At 36.5% G+C, this 18053-nt stretch overlaps 3 protein-coding genes and 1 long non-coding RNA gene across 7 annotated transcripts; 2 read left to right on the top strand and 2 right to left on the bottom strand.

The window, feature by feature from the left end:
- Positions 1-1334, top strand: LOC104778199 (caffeoylshikimate esterase-like; the record flags this gene model as incomplete). The annotated part of the gene is given in 3 exon segments (XM_010502590.1): positions 1-286; positions 389-734; positions 811-1334. Coding segments are annotated over 3 exon segments (945 nt in total), but the record flags the coding sequence as incomplete, so codon positions are not given.
- LOC104779332 (probable 2-oxoglutarate-dependent dioxygenase AOP1.2) lies at positions 10018-10609 on the bottom strand. Its single transcript, XM_019241021.1, has 2 exons — positions 10349-10609; positions 10018-10272 (listed from the first exon to the last, which is right to left on the bottom strand). The coding sequence occupies exons 1-2, from the start codon at positions 10607-10609 to the stop codon at positions 10018-10020; spliced, it is 516 nt and encodes a 171-aa protein (XP_019096566.1).
- LOC104778204 (F-box protein DOR-like) lies at positions 12318-13920 on the bottom strand. Of its 4 annotated transcripts, none has more exons than XM_010502593.2 (2): positions 13749-13920; positions 12318-13675 (listed from the first exon to the last, which is right to left on the bottom strand). In XM_010502593.2, the coding sequence occupies exon 2, from the start codon at positions 13659-13661 to the stop codon at positions 12465-12467; it is 1197 nt and encodes a 398-aa protein (XP_010500895.1). In that variant the 5' UTR covers positions 13662-13675; positions 13749-13920; the 3' UTR covers positions 12318-12464. The 4 variants fall into 4 exon arrangements, with proteins under 4 accessions (XP_010500895.1, XP_010500898.1, XP_010500897.1 ...); XM_010502596.2 differs by having other exon boundaries at positions 12318-12906; positions 12989-13920; XM_010502595.2 differs by having other exon boundaries at positions 13869-13919.
- LOC104778203 lies at positions 15645-18053 on the top strand. The gene is made up of 3 exons (XR_766419.2): positions 15645-16165; positions 16596-16754; positions 17704-18053. It is a non-coding gene; the product is annotated as an uncharacterized LOC104778203 (long non-coding RNA).

Genomic DNA, 18053 nt, shown 5'->3' on the forward strand with positions numbered 1-18053 from the left:
CCACCGAACTTTTGGGGAGACATGCCGGAGGAAGAGTACTACACATCACAAGGGGTACGTAACACCAAATCCTACTTCGAAACACCCAACGGCAAGCTCTTCACTCAGAGCTTTTTACCGTTGGATGGTAAGATCAAAGGGACGGTGTATATGTCTCACGGCTACGGATCCGATACGGGCTGGATGTTCCAGAAGATATGCATGCGTTTTTGTAGTTGGGGTTACGCTGCTTTCGCCGCAGATATTCTCGGTCATGGCCGCTCTGATGGCATCCGCTGCTATATGGGTTTGTTTGCTCTATATATAACTTGTTTTTTGAAATCTTTTTGATCAACTTGTTTTGGTGGACTAAATTAAGTATTGGCTTTTTTTGCGAGTGTTTCTTTAGGTGATATGGATAAAGTTGCAGGAGCATCATTGGCTTTCTTTAAGCATGTTCGTTGTAGTGATCCGTATAAGGATCTTCCGGCTTTTCTCTTTGGTGAGTCTATGGGAGGTCTTGTGACAATTCTCATGTATTTTCAGTCGGAGCCTGGTACTTGGACCGGTTTGATCTTCTCGGCTCCTCTCTTTGTTATCCCCGAGGATATGAAACCAAGCAAGCCTCACCTTTTTGCTTACGGTCTCCTCTTTGGGTTGGCTGATACGTGGGCCGCAATGCCCGATAAGAAAATGGTTGGGATGTCTGTCAAGGACCCCGAAAAGCTTAAGATCATCGCAGCTAACCCACGAAGGTACTATAAAACTACTTCTTGGAAGCAACCGTTTACGATATCATTAGCTTGACAATATAATATTTTGCTTTTGTAGATACACAGGGCCGCCTAGAGTGGGAACAATGAGAGAGTTACTGAGGAAGACCGAGTACGTTCAAGAGAATTTCGGGCGTGTAACTATTCCGGTGTTTACGGCGCACGGGACCTCGGATGGAGTAACATGTCCTACATCGTCGAAGCTACTATACGAAAAGGCATCGAGCGCTGATAAAACATTGAAGATATATGAAGGGATGTACCATTCGCTGATTCAAGGAGAGACCGACGAGAACGCTGAGATTGTGCTGAAGGATATGAGAGATTGGATTGATGAAAGGGTTAAGAGGTATGGATTAAAAACCGCTTGAACAAACCGTTTCGTTATTGTGTTACAGGAACATGAAAGATAAATATGTATATTGATGTTATGAACTTATGATCCCATATCGTCGATCCGATTGGTTTTGTTGTCTTTTGTTGTAATCCAAGTTCAAGAAGCATGACTATTGTGATGTGATAACTTATCTATATCATGCATGGATTATATAAATCTTATCTCTATCATTCATTCATTTCCTATATCCTGGATTTAACCTACATATGCATAAAGATAAGGTACACTCCTTTTGTTAAATTATTGGTTGTGGTTAATGTATAAGAAAATAATAATGTTGGGAAAATGTATAATAAAATAATGTTAAAAAGAATTTCATCATCACTTACACGTGTGCCACCCAATAATGTCAAAAAAGAAAACGTAAATGGACGATTAAATAAAAAATAAAATAAAAAGGCTAAATGAAAATGTGAATATCTACTTCTAATAAGAAAAGGCCCAACTAAACTACTACCTTATGAGTTCTCAAATATCATATAACCTAAATCGTTACTATCTATCTATACGTCGAATCGATTCGTCACGAAATAATTAAGGTCGAAGGCACTTCATCTCGTAAGTTTGATTTTTTTTTTTGTCAATCATCTCGTAAGTTTGATATGTTCGACAATATGAAGTGAGTTTCAATGTCCAAGAGAGTGGTTTTGTTTTTTGTTTTTGTATGAAAAATCCAAAGAGTGGTTTTGTTGCATAGTTGTAAAAAACCAAGAGTGTTTTTTATTACACTCAAATAGCTATAAAAATGCTCTTTCATTCATGAGCTGATCAATATTATACACATTTCAAAGCTGAGGTATCATGTGAATCAGAAATAGATCCATTAATTATCTTTTGTTTTTGAAATGGAAATTAATTTTCTAATATCTTTCTTAGGTTGAACTACTTTAAAGACTCTACCATTGAAATTTGGTGGGACTTATGGGTTACCTCTGGGTTAATGTGATTAGGCCTGAGCAAAATATCCGGATCCGAAGATCCGATCTAAACCTGATCCGAATCCGTATCCGAAATTGAAAAATATCCGAAAGGGTTCTAAATCTCTAAATCCGAAAACCCGAACCCGATCCGAACTGAAATCCAAACGGGTATCCGAATATACCCATATTATTAATATATTAGTAATATTTGTAATTTTAATAATATAAGTGTTCAAAATATTCAGATTTGTAGATATTTGAGATAATTTGAAGTATTTAAACTGTTTATTAGTAAATTTGGGTAAAAAATACTCTAAATTTTCAGATATATTACGTATTATTGAATAATTTAGACTAAATTAGATACTAAACTTTTGAATTTTGTGAACTTTGGGTAATCCAAATCTGAATCCGAAATACCTAAACCGAACCCGATCCGAAGCCGAAATTTAAAAATACTTGAACGGGTCTTATACCTCTAAACCCAAAAACCCGAAAATCCGAAATACCCGATCCGAACCCGAACGGGTACCGGAATACCCAGGCCTAACTGTGATGTTAAAAAAAACTGTGCATCTAACTTGATATACGATGGGTTTTACGGTTTTTAACCATGATATAAGTGTGCTTTTTGAGTCTTTTCATTTGTTTATAGGTTGTTTTTGAGTCTTTACATGTTATCTAGGATTTTGGCACGGATGGAGCGAAATGAAGCAATTTGGATCGTTTTGGAGCATTTAATCGGAGGAAATCAATTTGGAGTCTGTTCCTATGAAGAGCATCGACCGACACCAATGTAGCATCGGTCGACACCAAGCTGATCCGACACAAGACTTCAAAATTGGAAGTTTTACAAAGTTGTCAGAAGTTTTCCATATTTGCATCATTGGTCCCTGACGTGTTTTAGGACATATATATAGTGTTTTTTGGGTTTTGTGAACCCTGAAGTTTTATTCTAGCAAGTTTTATTTTTCTGCAACCCTGTGAGATTTTGAGAGCTTTTGGGAGAGAGATCTGAACTACTTTGAGAGAAGAATTTTTGAACTCCCTCTTTACTCTTTTAATCTCAATTGCTTATTATTCAGAATTATGTTTTGTTCTTCATTGAATATGTCTGAGTAGTTTGCTTGTTAGGTTCAGGGTTTTTCACAGGGATTTCATAATTTATTAGATATGTTTATTTAGGATTCATTATCTTTCTAGATCTTCATCATAGGTTGTTCCTCATATTAATCCTTGATTGGCCATCTAGAATTAATAACCTAGGAAAATCAATTATAGTCTGCAAAGAGATTTGATTTAGTAATTTTGATGAGCAATCTAAACCTGATTTTAAAGCTGATTTTTAACCTAGAATTTTACAAAGAGATTTGGATTTTCTGGTTTTAAATTTAGATAATATTTGCAGTGAGAACTGATTTATTTTACAAAAGTGTTTAGAGTTCTGGATCTGATTTTAATTGCTTGAATCCTATTTAATTATTGATTTAATATTTTGTAATTTCATGAGAAATTCCATGGACCTAGCTTTTTGATATTCTGAATTTACAACCTTTGATTTAATATTTTGCATTGCTTTTCTTTATTTAAATCAACTTGTTTAGCATAATCATAAAACTCTATAATTTATTATTTAATCTAGAGTCATTATGGAATTCGACCCCTAAGTACTACTTTGACCTCTTAATTTGAGAGAGTAGCTCTAGGGTTTAATTTGAGCATATCAAAACTCTCCCAGACTTAGCATTTGCTTGCCCTCAAGCAAAACAGAAACTTAGACCTGTGAAAGAGGTTTGAAAACACAGACACTCATTTTCTCTTTAAGGTATTGCCATGATCATCCAAACCATAATCCATATGCTTGGTAGACAAATCCAAATCGAACCACCATGTACTTCTCCGTTGACATTCGTAGCATCCCAACTTCAAACCAAATTTCACTACTTCCTCCATTAAGCCTTCATCGGTGGGTCTCATCAATTTGATCAATGTCAAGAACCTTCTAGACTCATTCCCGTACTATACCATAACAAGCAAGATATATCTTTTTACAACATGTGGTATTCTTCCTCTCCCCCAGACTTATTCTATTCTTATCCTCCTTTGAGCTTTGCTTTGCTGTTTTTTTTTACTGACCTTTTTTTTTACATGCAAAGGTGTAGGCGAATAATGGGGTCATCGGAAATTTACCTACCCCTCGCTTCCAAGCTTTGTGTGATCATTTGACTCAAGAGTAGAATAATGAGGTCACTGGTAATTTACCTCTTTCTCTAAACTGATCAAAATCATCTCATCTTTTATTCTTTTTTTTTTTAACAAAACTCTCAGGAGTGATCTTTTCAACTTAAATAAGGGAGAGGAGTACCATTTTCTTTTGAAAATCTTACTTTTCAGGCATGAACAAGGAGTCAAGCTCTATGAACATCAATCTCCTTGATGAGATAAAAGAAAAGTGCAGAAATTACCTCAGGCTTTTATGGATTCTGTTGGAAATTTGGATGTCTCTGGTTTACTGGTCAGCCATTGGATTTTTCATTAGTCAGATTAGTGGATTCAATCTGCAGCATTAATCAACCAAGGCAATACACTAAAGAGAAAAATCATAGTTCCCAACAAAAATTTTGAAAAATTTGACTCAATAAAAACAAAAATCGGTTTTGACACACTAAAAACAAAAACTCTGTTAGTAGTTAGTACTAACTTCCTCCAGACTTAAACGACACTGTCCCCAGTGTTTTCAAGCAAGGGAAAGTCAAAAGAAACAAAACGTATTGAAAATTGTAAGGAAAAGATGAACTGTTTTTGGGTTACCATGGGGCGTCGACCGATACCATTTCAGTGTCGATCGACACTCATCACGAATGGTGTTTTTGGCCGTAACTCCTTGTTAGTTGCAGATAGTTGTGTTGATGGATCAATCCTTGGATGATTATTCTGTTAAGAGACACTCAAACACAAGTTAAAAGCAACATGATAGATAGATAGTTCATGATTTCAAACAAATTTCAAACAAAAACTGACTCAATGCAAAAAGAAAAATGACTCAAAAGGAAAAGAAAAATCTAGAAGTGGGTTGCCTCCCACTAAGCGCTTGTTTTCAGTCATTAGCTGGACTACGTTGAAGCTCAGGCATAAGGTGGAGCAGAACATGGCAGTGAATGCCTCCCATAGCATGACCTTTTCATCCAAGGTGGTGTATAAACAGTAGAAGAATGAGATCTACCAAGGACATGAGGAACAGGACTAGGGTGGGATTTTGGAATGGGTTTGCTTCTCTTATGTCCTGCAAAACCATCAACAGAAGAAACAAGCGCTCTACGATAATCTCGTGGCTTGATTAACTGCAAAACAGTTTTTGTACCTTTGAAAGCCTTGTTGATGATAAGAGGGGGTTTGGGTGAAGAAGATGCATACCTTTGCCTTACCTGAGGACTCTGGGGTGTGGAGGGGTGAGTCTTCTGTTTGGGAACAGTTGTCAGACTTGGAGCATCAGTTGTGGACAAGTGCAGGCTCGGATGTGGAGGGTTGTCGACCGATGCTAATGGAGCATCGATAGTCACTAAACCTGAAACTCGTGTTTCTTCTCTGCAGTTTAGCTTCTCAACAATACCTAACTTCTTGACATACCCAACAGTAATGTCTTCATGAATCTCTATTATCGGATCATCATTAGAAGCAATCTCCACAGAAAATGTCTGCCCATCAATAGTAGGAGCTCTCCTTAGCTTATCCATCTCAAAGTTCAGACTCAAACCTTCCACATTCAATGTTATGTGTCCCTTCTTTACATTTATAATGTCACCAGCTGTAGCCAAGAAAGATCTTCTTAAGATGAGAGGATCACTAGGCTCTTTGTCATACTTCAACACCACAAAGTCAGTGGGAATCATGAAGTTTCCAACCTTAATTGGAATATCCTCTAAAACACCTTCAGGAATTCTTTTGGATCTATCAGCTAAGATAAGAGCAATCTGAGTTGGCTTGAATTCTGTCATCCCAAGTTTCACAGCAATAGAATGTGGCATCAAGTTAATACTAGATCCTAGATCACAAAGTGAGTGAGCAAACCGTTCTGCAGAGATAGAGCAATCAAGTACAAAGCTTCCAGGATCTGGTAATTTCTCTGCAACTCTACACTGAATTATTGCACTTACTTTCTTAGAGACAACCACTTCCTGTTTCCTCTCCTTCTTCCTCTGTGGAGGCTGGTTTAAAAGAAATGCACTGACATCCTTTGTAAGTAGTGCTCCTTCTTCAGGGCTCAAACCATTGGATATCATTCTCTTCACATACCGCTTAAGTGGTGGTGAAAGCTTTACTGCATCAATCAAAGGCATCTCAATCATTACCTTATCCATCATTGCCTTTCATCTAGCTTCTCAAGCTCTTGCTTGGACCTTCTTGGCTTAGTAAAAGGAATCTTCGGTTGGTACACCCTTTCAGCAGCTGGAACCTGAGATTTTGCAGTTTCGGGTTCTGTCTGAGAGGGGTGTCGACCGACACCCATGTGGTATCGATCGACACCATCATCTGGAGTTGACATCTCCGTCAATTTTTCTCCTTGTTCTGCAGAAACAATTTCTCTATCATCTTCATCTCTCACTGATATGGCATTACAAGAATGTTTGGGGTTTGATTCAGTTCTTCCAGGAAGAAAACCCTCTTGCCTTTAACAGACCCATCAGTCTGTGCAACCTGATTCTCCAGCTTTTTAACATGAATATTCAATGCATCAATCCTCCCAGTAAGCTCATTGTAGACATTATCAATCTTCCCTTTGAATGTCACTGTCATATTCTCTTGTCCCTGAAGAAGCTGCTCAAGCATGGCCTCCATTCTAATCTCAGAAAGAGTTTTTGGAGGTGGAGACTGATAGGAAGAGTTCCCATAAGTCCTTGTGAAGTTGTTCTCTTGTTTCTGCTTCTGAAAATCAGGCTTAGGAGTGTAGCCCAAAGAGTTCCCACTGTAAGGCTTGTTGTTTTGTTGATTACTGAATCTTTGACCCTAATTTCCATAGACAAAGTTGACATCTGCTTCTTTATTCCATGTTTCAGGTGGTGGCTCAAATGTCTCAACTTCAGCAGCAAAGTGAACTGATTTCTTACCTACGAGAAGATTATGCACTGAATCTAGCTTAACATTGACTGAAGCTAGCTGGTTTGAATCAAATCCTCCATGTAATCTCTTTCTTTCAGCATCAACTCTCTTAGTACTATTGCTGGAGGCCAAATTCTCAATCAAAGCTTCAACATCTTCAGGATATCTTGTCTTGAAATTTCCATGGCTTGCAACATCCAAAGCTAACTGATACTCCCAGTCACATCTTCTGAAGAAGATACTCAACAATTGAACTCTTAAGAAACCATGGTGTGGACAATCCCTTTGATAAGCCTTGAATCTCACCCAAGCTGCCTTGAAAGCTTCATTTGGTCTTTGCTTGAAAGAGGACAGCTTAACTCTCAACTCATCTGACATTGCATCATCATAAAAGTAGTTGAGGAAGGCCACTTTGACGTCATGCCAATTTGTCAATGATCCATTTGGTAACTGCATCAACCACTGAGATGCCTCTCTTGCAAGTGAGTAAGGGAAGAGCTTGCAGAAGATGTAATCCTCAGTCACTCCATTAGCCTTGATACTGGTCACAAGATCCTCAAAATGCTCAATGTGGTCCAAAAGCTTCTCATTGGGCAGGTTAGCGAAAGGTCTCTGCCCAACTAGTTGAAAATATGCAGGATTCAACTCAAAATCATTCCTCTGGAATGGAGGAGGAACAATAGCAGACCGGTTCTCATACACAAGATCAGCCCGGTTGTAGTCAGCAATGGTCCTGATCAAATCTCGGTTGTGCTCCTATCTTCGAACCGGATTGTTAACGTGGTTTGCAGTTCCACGTCCGTCTGCAGGAAGGGGGTGTCGATCGATACCCTGTTGGTGTCGATCGACACCATCGACAACAGCAGCTTGCTCGTCGCCAACAAAAACTTCAGCAATAACATTCCGTTCTGCATCAAGTTTTTGGCCCTGCTCGTTGCGCAAGTGGTCCTCTTGATCCCTCAAAGCACCATCCTCATCACGCATCAGAATGACTGTGTTAACCATCTTCAAGGATTTGGCTGCTTTTCGGTTCTCACGCTCAAGTTTTCCTAACTCTTGATTTGTAAGCTTCACAATAGGACTAGTCTTGTTGCTCCTTGTGTTAGGCTTATTAGGCATGTACCTGAAACGTGTAAGTAGAAAATAAAAACAAAAATTTAGACGAAATTAAAAACTCAAATCTAATGGTAGATCAAAGAGTCTCCGACAACGGCGCCAAAATTTGATATGCTCAAATTAAACCCTAGAGCTACTCTCTCAAATTAAGAGGTCAAAGTAGTACTTAGGGGTCGAATTCCACAAGGACTCTAGATTACACAATAAATTATAGAGTTTTATGATTACGTTAAACAAGTTGATTTAAATAAAGAAAAGCAATGCAAAATATTAAATCAAAGGTTGTAAATTCAGAAGATCAAAAAGCTAGGTCCAGGGAATTTCTCAGGAAATTACAAAATATTAAATCAATAATTAAATATGATTCAAGCAATTAAAATCAGATCTAGAACTCTAAACTCTTTTGTAAAATAAATCAGTTCTCAATGCAAATATTATCTAAATTTAAAACCAGAAAATCCAAATCTCTTTGTAAAATTCTAGGTTAAAAATCAGCTTTAAAAACAGGTTTAGATTGTTCACAAAATTACTAAATCAAATCTCTTTGCAGAAAGTAATTTTGCTCATCAAAAGGTTTTATCAGGAAAATCAATTATATTCTCATATCAATTTATTTTCCTAAGTTATTAATTCTAGATGGCCAATCAAAGATTAATATGAAGAACAACCTATGATGAAGATCTAGTAAGATAATGAATCCTAAATAAACAGATCTAATAAATCATAAAATCCCTGTGAAAAACTCTGAACCTAACAAGCAAACTACTCAGACATATTCAATGAAGAACAAAACATAATTCTGAATAATTAGCAATTGAGATTAAAAGAGTAAAGAAGGAGTTCAAAAATTATTCTCTCAAAGTAGTTCAGATCTCTCTCCCAAAAGCTCTCAAAATCTCACAGGGTTGCAGAAAAATAAAACTTGCTAGAATAAAACTTCAGGGTTTACAAAACCCAAAAACACTATATATATGTCCTAAAACACGTCAGAGACAAATGATGCAAATATAGAAAACTTCGGGCAACTTTGTAAAACTTTCAATTTTGAAGTCTTGTGTCAGATCAGCTTGGTGTCGACCGATGCTCCATTGGTGTCGGTCGATGCTCTTCATAGGATCAGACTCCAAATTGATTTCCTCAGATTAAATGCTCCCAAACGATCCAAATTGCTTCATTTCGCTCCATCCGTGCCAAAATCCTAAATAACCTGTAAAGATTCAAATACAACTTAGAAACAAATGAAAAGACTTAAAAAGCACACTTATATCATGGTTAAAAACCGTAAAAACCGTATATCATAACTTACTTTTTTTTTTATTACTCATCATACTCACTACTGCAAAGCGTCTGGTTTTGCAATCTCTCTCGCTCATCATTCCCATATTTTTCTCAAATGTATATATAGAAATTATTTTTTTGTTTTTTACTTTTTTATTTTCTTTCTCATATTTACATTCATCCACTATCAAAACTTCCAAAAATCTATTTTTATTTCTTCTTCTTTATTTGTATAATTCGTTTTCGAGATTAATATTAGGAACTCTTAATATTACTCTGACATCAAGATATTGGGTTGTTGTTGTTTACAAACAGACTGTTTGAAACAGTCAAACATTGATTATGTTTTTAAGGAAGTAAAAACAAAAGGTTACATGGAGACTCTTGACGATGAAAAAATCTTGTGATATATGGCTACACTTTGTAAATACAAAAGGTTATTATTACATGGAGAATCTTATTTCAAGAGGCTACAATAAGTCTTGAGACCAGATAGATCTCTCCTTCCGGATCCCTCGCAGGTGAACTTATAGTATGCTTCAAAATCAAAGGGGTTAAAGAGGCGAGGATACTCGGGATCAACCATCTCCTCCGGTGCACTTATCAAATCCTCGGTGTTTGGCATAGAGAAAAGTCCAGACGAGTACCTTGTTTCCGTCCCCATTCTAACCACACGGTGAACCGCAGATTGCACCCGGCCGTTCAGCAGTACCTGAAAACATCTTAAAGCATCATCATCTATTGAAAAGTCTGTACAGAGAAAAGGTTGGGACTTACATGCAAAATACTTCCCCCAATGACGAGGAATGAAGAATCTTGAGAGGGTTAGCTTCGATCCAGTGGCTACCGTCTTTGGTTTTCACCTCTAATCCTCCGTCTGCTACATCGTTCAGGCAAACTATGGTGAGCACATTTCTATCTGTATGAGCCTCCATGCCTAGCCCCTCCTCTGTTTCATCAACTCCATTGTATTTCATCATCCGCATTAGGCATTTCGTCGATTTGAGATGTTCGTCTATGTAGTTTTCGTAGATCCCAAAACTCTCCATGACAATTCTTTGGATCTTGAAGTCCAGTTCTGATACATTCTTGGTAAATGACAGAACCGTGTCGCTGAAGAAACAGAGTAAATTCTCACCAATTCTTCAGAGTTTTGATCAGTTTTTTAAAACATCCTAACGAAAGAAGCAAATATTGTAAAGATCATAAAACCTGAAATTCTTGTTGCCTTGAGGCCAAAGCTTCTGAGTAAAAGGATTTGACGTTCTCTTCATTGTCTGCAACGTGACATTATTACCTGCGCAATACTAAGGGTTGCAGAACTCACAGGATCTAAAAAGTCTCCTCCCGGAGGTGAAACTGCACCAACATACTAATCACTGCAATTTAAATCTGAAGAAGTACAAATCAAGAAAGAACCTGAGCCAAGGGGATTATAAATTGCTATGTAAATGTTGTTCTATTATGAATATACATCAGTAGACAAATGATTTTTATGCACTTTATTTTATTTTGAATATATAATAGACAAATGAAAAGAGTCACAACCTTGCTATATATATGTCAAAAACGTACTTGAAACATGTTAATCTAGATTAAAATCTACGCAAGTGCCTCTTAAAATAAAGCTACAAGCCTTCCAAGATCCTGAAACATCCTTTTTTCTAAACTTGAACCCCTTTGGGCATAAACCTATATACTCATGGTGTAGATTGATGCTCCGTATGTAAGTCAGTATGATGGCACCCGGATGTTCGTGCGAAATCCCAAAAGCATAGACTACCATCCTTGGATTCTCGGCCTTCTCAATCCTGAGGAGATCATCTACTTCCGGTTGAGTCCTGGTTCGGAACTTGCGATGGTTGAGAGCATGGTCACAAGACGAGCTACCAACGGACCAACATACCAATCCATCAGCCAATCTAGACACTCGCACGTTTCATCTCCAATTCTCAGTAGCTTCCCAATACCAACGTCGTCCTTGTTCCCTTTCCCGCCTTCAACTATCTCCCTGTGCAGATACACATTATCGTAAATCTTTAATATCAAAGTAAAATAATTGACTCCTCGAGAGCTCGGATGAACAACATTATTACCAAACTGCTTGTCAGATAAGTACTCTGTTGCTTGGTCAGCAGTAATGTTTCGGAAGCAAGGGTGACCAATCATCCGAAACTTGAATCGATCCGGAGCACTCTCTTTCTCAATCTGGACACCTTCGTCGTGGTAATAAGGATCAATGCTACTCCAATTTTTTCTCATTTCACTTTCTTTGCTGACAAGAAACAGACGGGGCAGATTCTTTTGAGGCGATTTAATCTTGCAAGTAAGGATGTCACCTTCACAATGGTATGAACAATTATTATTATTATTATTTTTAATCTGAAAGGATCCATGCATTCAGTTTCATGACCAACCACAGGACAGGACATGATAACCTAAAATACATGTGTACAATCCCAGTGTATTATAATCAAGTCAGTAACATGATTTCTATGTATATCATGTCTTCTTTCAGGGATCATCATGTACAACTGACTTTGGAAACTATAAAACTACGTCTCACCAGAGATTCAAAAGAGGTAACCAGAGAAGAACTCTTACAGCATGGCCCCCTCCACTCTTTTGTGATCTCAAAACCATCAGGAAAAGAAAAGAAAAAAATCCAAACCTTTTAAAGCGTTTTCGATGTGTATCCTTTGTAGCTCTTTTATCTTTTACTTTGGCCTGATAGGTATTGGCCACTTCTTCTTATAGTATGTAAGACACTTTTATATACACATATGGTTTGATTGTTGTTATACATGTAAAACAAATAAGAGAAAAAATAAAATCAAAAACTAGAAGCAAGAAAAAATAGTTTTACAAAGTCTAAAGCCAAAGCAAAGCAAAGCAAAAACCCCTTTATATAAGCTTGAGATTTTCTACATAGTCTACGAAGCAGTAAGCTAGTAATATATTAGAGTTAACCCCTTCAAAACCTTGGATTCCAACGCTTGTAACAATGTTTCGCTCGAGATCGAAGTAGAAAAGATAGATAGGCCGGCCTGATAGAAACCGCGGTGACAAGACAAGTTCACATGTACCTGCCCTGATTCCAACTATGCCCAACTCAGTCTCTCCAGCAAGGTTCCACCACAAGAAAGGCAACTGGGAGATATGCTTGGTCCATTCGGTACCTCCTCCTTGAAGAAGCCACAAACAAAAACTTGTAGCGTGTCCATCAATTCTATTGGGGTTTGAACACTGCATAATACCCAGTTGGCCCTTGTGGTTAACGAGTCGTGATTCAAGACCTACTGGCCACATGCCGTCAGGTTTGTTGATGAAGCTCAACTTTTCAAACCTAGTGTCAAAACAAACTATGAAAATATCTTGATAGTTATTGGACTCAGCCATATAATACAAAAGGCCATTGATGCAAATACCATCACCGCCTTGTACAAGATGACGAATAGGTCTGCAACATTCAATGGTTCGCCAAACCATTTGTTCTCCTAACGTTAGAACATAATGCTCCGCAGGAATACTTAGTGAATTGAATGGTGACCAAGTCGAGCACAATACCTTGAACTGTTTGTCCACCGGATCATACCCCAAAGACATTTTCACCCAGATCATCATCTTCTCTTTCAAGGTAGGTAAGATTACATATTCCCCTGTGATTGGATTACAAACCACAAACATCCCTGTCCCATCTTCAATACAGACCCATCCACGAACAGGTTGAGAAATCTTAGATAACCCACCAGCAGGCAAATACGTGTGGTGAGGAGTCACCCATACAAGAGGCGGATTTTGAATCTGATGAGGAGGTTGTGAAGTGAAGAAAGGAACTGCTCCAGGGTCATCTATGACGGCGGCGAACAGAAACTGACGAGGACGAGACAAAGACTTGCTCAGGAACAACTCTTCAAACTCGGGAAGCCCAAGTATCAAAGCCCAAAACTTGCAAACGCAACGGCACTTGCCTACAGATTTCGCCGGCAATCTCGAGATGATGTCCATTAGGACATCAGATGGGACCGGATCCGACACCAACACCGAAGAAGATGATTTTGAATTGCATCGTGAAATAGTCAGGCGACCGAAATACTTCATGGCAGCTTTCAGTTCTGAAACAAATTATTAAATTCAGACCCAGAAACAAACAGGGACGACCAAGTATATATATATTTAGATCAAAACCGGGATTCTGATGCTGCAGACTTTGCCCGGACAAAAGTTAAAAATGACTCTCTGTCTTGTATGAAAACAGAGGTTGTAATAGAGAATGACCAATTCAATTTTGTGAGAGAGAGGACAAACACAGAGACGAAGATCGTGGACGGCACTTCCTATCTCAAACCCTTTGGATATCCGAAACTACTGCTGTATTTAACTTTCCCCATAAAATATGGAATTTAAGTACTATTACTTATCTTTTTGTCCCACCAAAAAAAAAAAAGAAAAAAAAAGTACTATTACTTATCTAAATAAATAGGAAATTACACATAATTTAAGAATTAGGAATATTATTTACAAAAACTTTACATATATATTTCTATACTGTTTTTATTCAAAAGTAAATTAATAAAAAAACATTTAAAATAAAATTATTGACTTTAGGGAGATTCTCAAAAAGTTTAAGTTGTTCTTTCAAATTTAGAACTCACTCTTAAATATGGCAAAATTAGCACAAACTTGTATATTATTAATAATACAGTTAAGGGATTAAAAAAGAAACAAAATGTTGAATTTGAATTCGATTGGGTTCGCCGGATTCATATTCTCCGATTGGGTTCGCCGAATTCATATTCTCGTTGGATTCATATTCTATAAATATTTAAGTTTTATTAATATTATTCTTTAAAAATAATATCTATTGAATTAAAAAAAAATTACTGAGTAACGAGTCAAAATTTCAATATTTAAATTCAATTTCTTACTTTTTGTTGAATTTTATAATTTTATATAATATAATAAACTATATAATTTATTTTGAAATATTTTTAAAATATTGAAACTTGATAGAAAAGTTAGAAACTATAAACACTCCAAATTTACAAAATTATGTCTTATAATGACCTGAAATCAAGGAATCAGAGATGAATCATTAATGAATCCAGTAATTGTGTTTGGGACATCACATACAAACGACTAGCTTTGGTTCAGATCTCGTTGAAAAGACAATCTAGCCAAAGCTTCGCATCTCTATCACCAATTCAAATTCGCAACAAGACGAGCTATGGTTCATGTTTTCATTCCACGTTGTTACCTAGTGTTGAGCGTATTTCGTTTTCATTCTCCCTTGTAGGAGAATTATTAAGCTTAGTGGCAGTTATAAATGTACGGTGCTTTCTGTTTTTAAAGGCTAGATTGGCAAAGTGGAGAGGGGAACAACAACATTAAGTAGCTGAAACAGGGGCGGAGAGCAGGAAGCTGTGAGCGGGGCTGGGAGAAAGATCTAAAATATATATTTTTTTTTTATAAATAAAAGTATTTTGTTTTGGAACAAATTTATTTATGACTAATTTTATTTAAAAATTTATGAAAAACATCTTGTTCAGAAACCAATTATGACTATTTTTATTGAAAATGTTAATTTTAAAATTGAATAATCGAATATTGAAAGCATATTCAAATATATTGTTGATTATTTGGACTCAAGTAAAAATATTTTTACCAGAATATTTTGGTTTCAAAATTAATATATTTTAAGTGATAATTCATGATTATTTTAAAATAATAGTTCAAACTCTTTCATATCATCTTTCATATCATGCGTGATAACTAGAGCAGTTACCTATTTTTTCTTACACGTGTGTGAAAGAAATTAAAAAAACTTAATAGACGTTGAGACTTAGCGTTTCCAGACTTAGTGTTTCCCACATAACGCCCTAAAAAACGCTCTGCCAATCTTGCCTTAAGAATGAGGCGATAGATTGGGGAAACGTAATTACATTTTCATTTAGGATTTGTTATTGATTTCGTACAAACAAAAACTTTTTAGACCACGAGAAAGTGTTATCCGTCTCAGACTCAGGTCCATAAAAAGTAGTAAATGTTAGGGGTTATTGTTCAAATGGGCCTTTATGCCACAAAAAAATTGAAATAAAGCATTTCTGTTGTAACCTTTTTTTTTTCTTCGTGCTCTGCATCAACTTCATCATCTTCATCGTACTTCATCGTTCTTCATCGTCTCTGTTAAATCCATCACCACTATTATCTTCGCTCCCGATTCACAATACATCGCCAACATTATGTCCTCCAATAAACCCAAAGGATTCAATTGATTTTCTTTTAAATATATAGTGAACCCAAGGGATATAATTTTAAACAACGATCGGATCAATTGATTTCTTCGATTTATCATGAGATCATTATCATGGCGGCTTCTGAGTTACTATAGAGACAGATTTTTGCGTAGTAGAGATAGCCTATTAAGGTGACAAGGAATGGTGGAAGGTGGTGAAGCAGAAGGGTTTCGGTTGAATCGGGATGGGTTTGGTGGTTGCGCGGCGGAGGAGAGCCATCGAAGATGAGTTAGGAGGGTGGGGAGCGACTATTTAGCCATAGCGGTGGAGACGGCAAAGGAGTAGATCGGAGACGATGACATAGAAGAGGTTTGCCTCAAGATAAATGTTCAATTTGTCTCCCGTTCAAAAGATTTTTTGATTTGGGCTCCAAACAAATATAAATAAATCCCAATTTCTTCAATCTCAAACCAAAACAACCAAAAATACATCAAACCACCTTCGGGAATTGATCACACACATAAAAGTAAAAAATAGATATTTTTTCCAGGTTCTCAATTGATGAAAATTAAACCCTAAGAAAACTAGTAATTGGTGAACCCAAGGGAAAATAGTTAAACAAACTCTGCATTTTTTTGTTTTAAAGTTTCAGAAGGTTTTAATTTTTGAAGTTTCTCGTCTCCGTCTACTTCATTCTTCAACAACCACAATCATCATAATTAATAGATTTGCACCTCGATAACAAATTTATATTGCCGAATCAATGCATAAGTTTTTTTGGTTTAATCTTCGTATTCAGATATTTAGAAGATTCGAAATGGAGATGTATGTGCTCTTTGAAGTTGTTCATCACCGAAGAGAGAGAGAACAGAGAAGGCTGCGGTGGAGATCGAAGCGTTTGAGTTCAGCTTTTAGAGGGCAATGTCGTCATTTTAGTGCAAAATAAATACCTAAATCTGTAAGTACGGGAAAAAGTCCTAATTAAACAATACCCATCCATAGAAATAAATGCTTATCTCATAATTAACTCTAAATGTTATTACCAATCCTCATTAGTCGCATAGAGAGAAACTCCTCGTTATACATAAACCGTACACACAACAATTTGCTTTTGTAACCACATACTTGATCTAGGAAAATTGAAGACTAATTCACAATGCTCTAAATTTGGGTTACTTATTTATGTCTTTTGGCAGTGTTCAAGAAAGCGCTATACGGTATCTGGGCGGTAACCCAACGCCTAGCGCCTAGAACGCTTAGTCGGGGCCTAAACGGTTTTTAGGCGGTTTAAGCGTTTATAATATAAAACATTATATATATATATATATAATTATATTAAAATATATCGTACTACTCAATAATATTTTCTGAGATGTTATACTTAGCAAGAGTATTGAACAAGCACAATAAAAAGCTTCATATACATTTTCATGACCTTTTTTATACATGGACCTATAGTTATAGCAAAATAAGTTTGGTGAATGGTATTGAGTATTGGCTTTTGAGTAAGAAGATATATAGCAAAATATCCTAAGAAAACTTTAAAATATTTGATATTCGAAGAGGGTTGAGAAGGAAGGATTTAAAAACCCAAATTATTTTTTCTTTTTAAGACCCCAAACTGTTTGATAAGATTAATTAATACCTTGGTATGAGATCTGAGGAACACGGTCCTGAAACAAACAAGGAGAAAAAAAAATGACGTGGGTAAAATTAGAAATATTATATGGAAATAGGATCATCTTTGATTAACGATTTCAATAAACAATAGAAAATCTGTCACATAGATTTTGTTTTTAACTAAAATTTTTAAAAATACAATTTAAAATTTTCTTCTCCAATTGTTAATCTAAGAAAAAGAAAATTTATTAGTTTCTAAATTGGTATTAGAGCTTCTTCAATGGCAGGAAAAGACGTAAAAGCTTTGATGGAAGGAGGAGGAAACGATAAAAGCTTGACGATGAGTCAAGAGGACAAGAAAAATTTATCTCAGGTTCCAGAACCGTCACCATCGACAGACGGAGGTTCTTCTTCTATCAAGTACCCGATTTTGAATTCAAGCAACTATATTGTATGGTCTATGAAGATGAGAATCCTGCTTAGGGTTCACAAATCATGGGATGTAATAGAAAAAGGAAGCTTTGATGAGACAAAGAACGATTTGGCAATCGCTCTTATCATACAGTCTATCCCTGAAACTCTTACTCTCCAAGTTGGAACTCTAGAGACTTCAAAGGAGATATGGGAAGCTATCAGA

This window comes from Camelina sativa, chromosome 3, assembly GCF_000633955.1.
Source record: "Camelina sativa cultivar DH55 chromosome 3, Cs, whole genome shotgun sequence".
Lineage (NCBI taxonomy): Eukaryota > Viridiplantae > Streptophyta > Magnoliopsida > Brassicales > Brassicaceae > Camelina > Camelina sativa.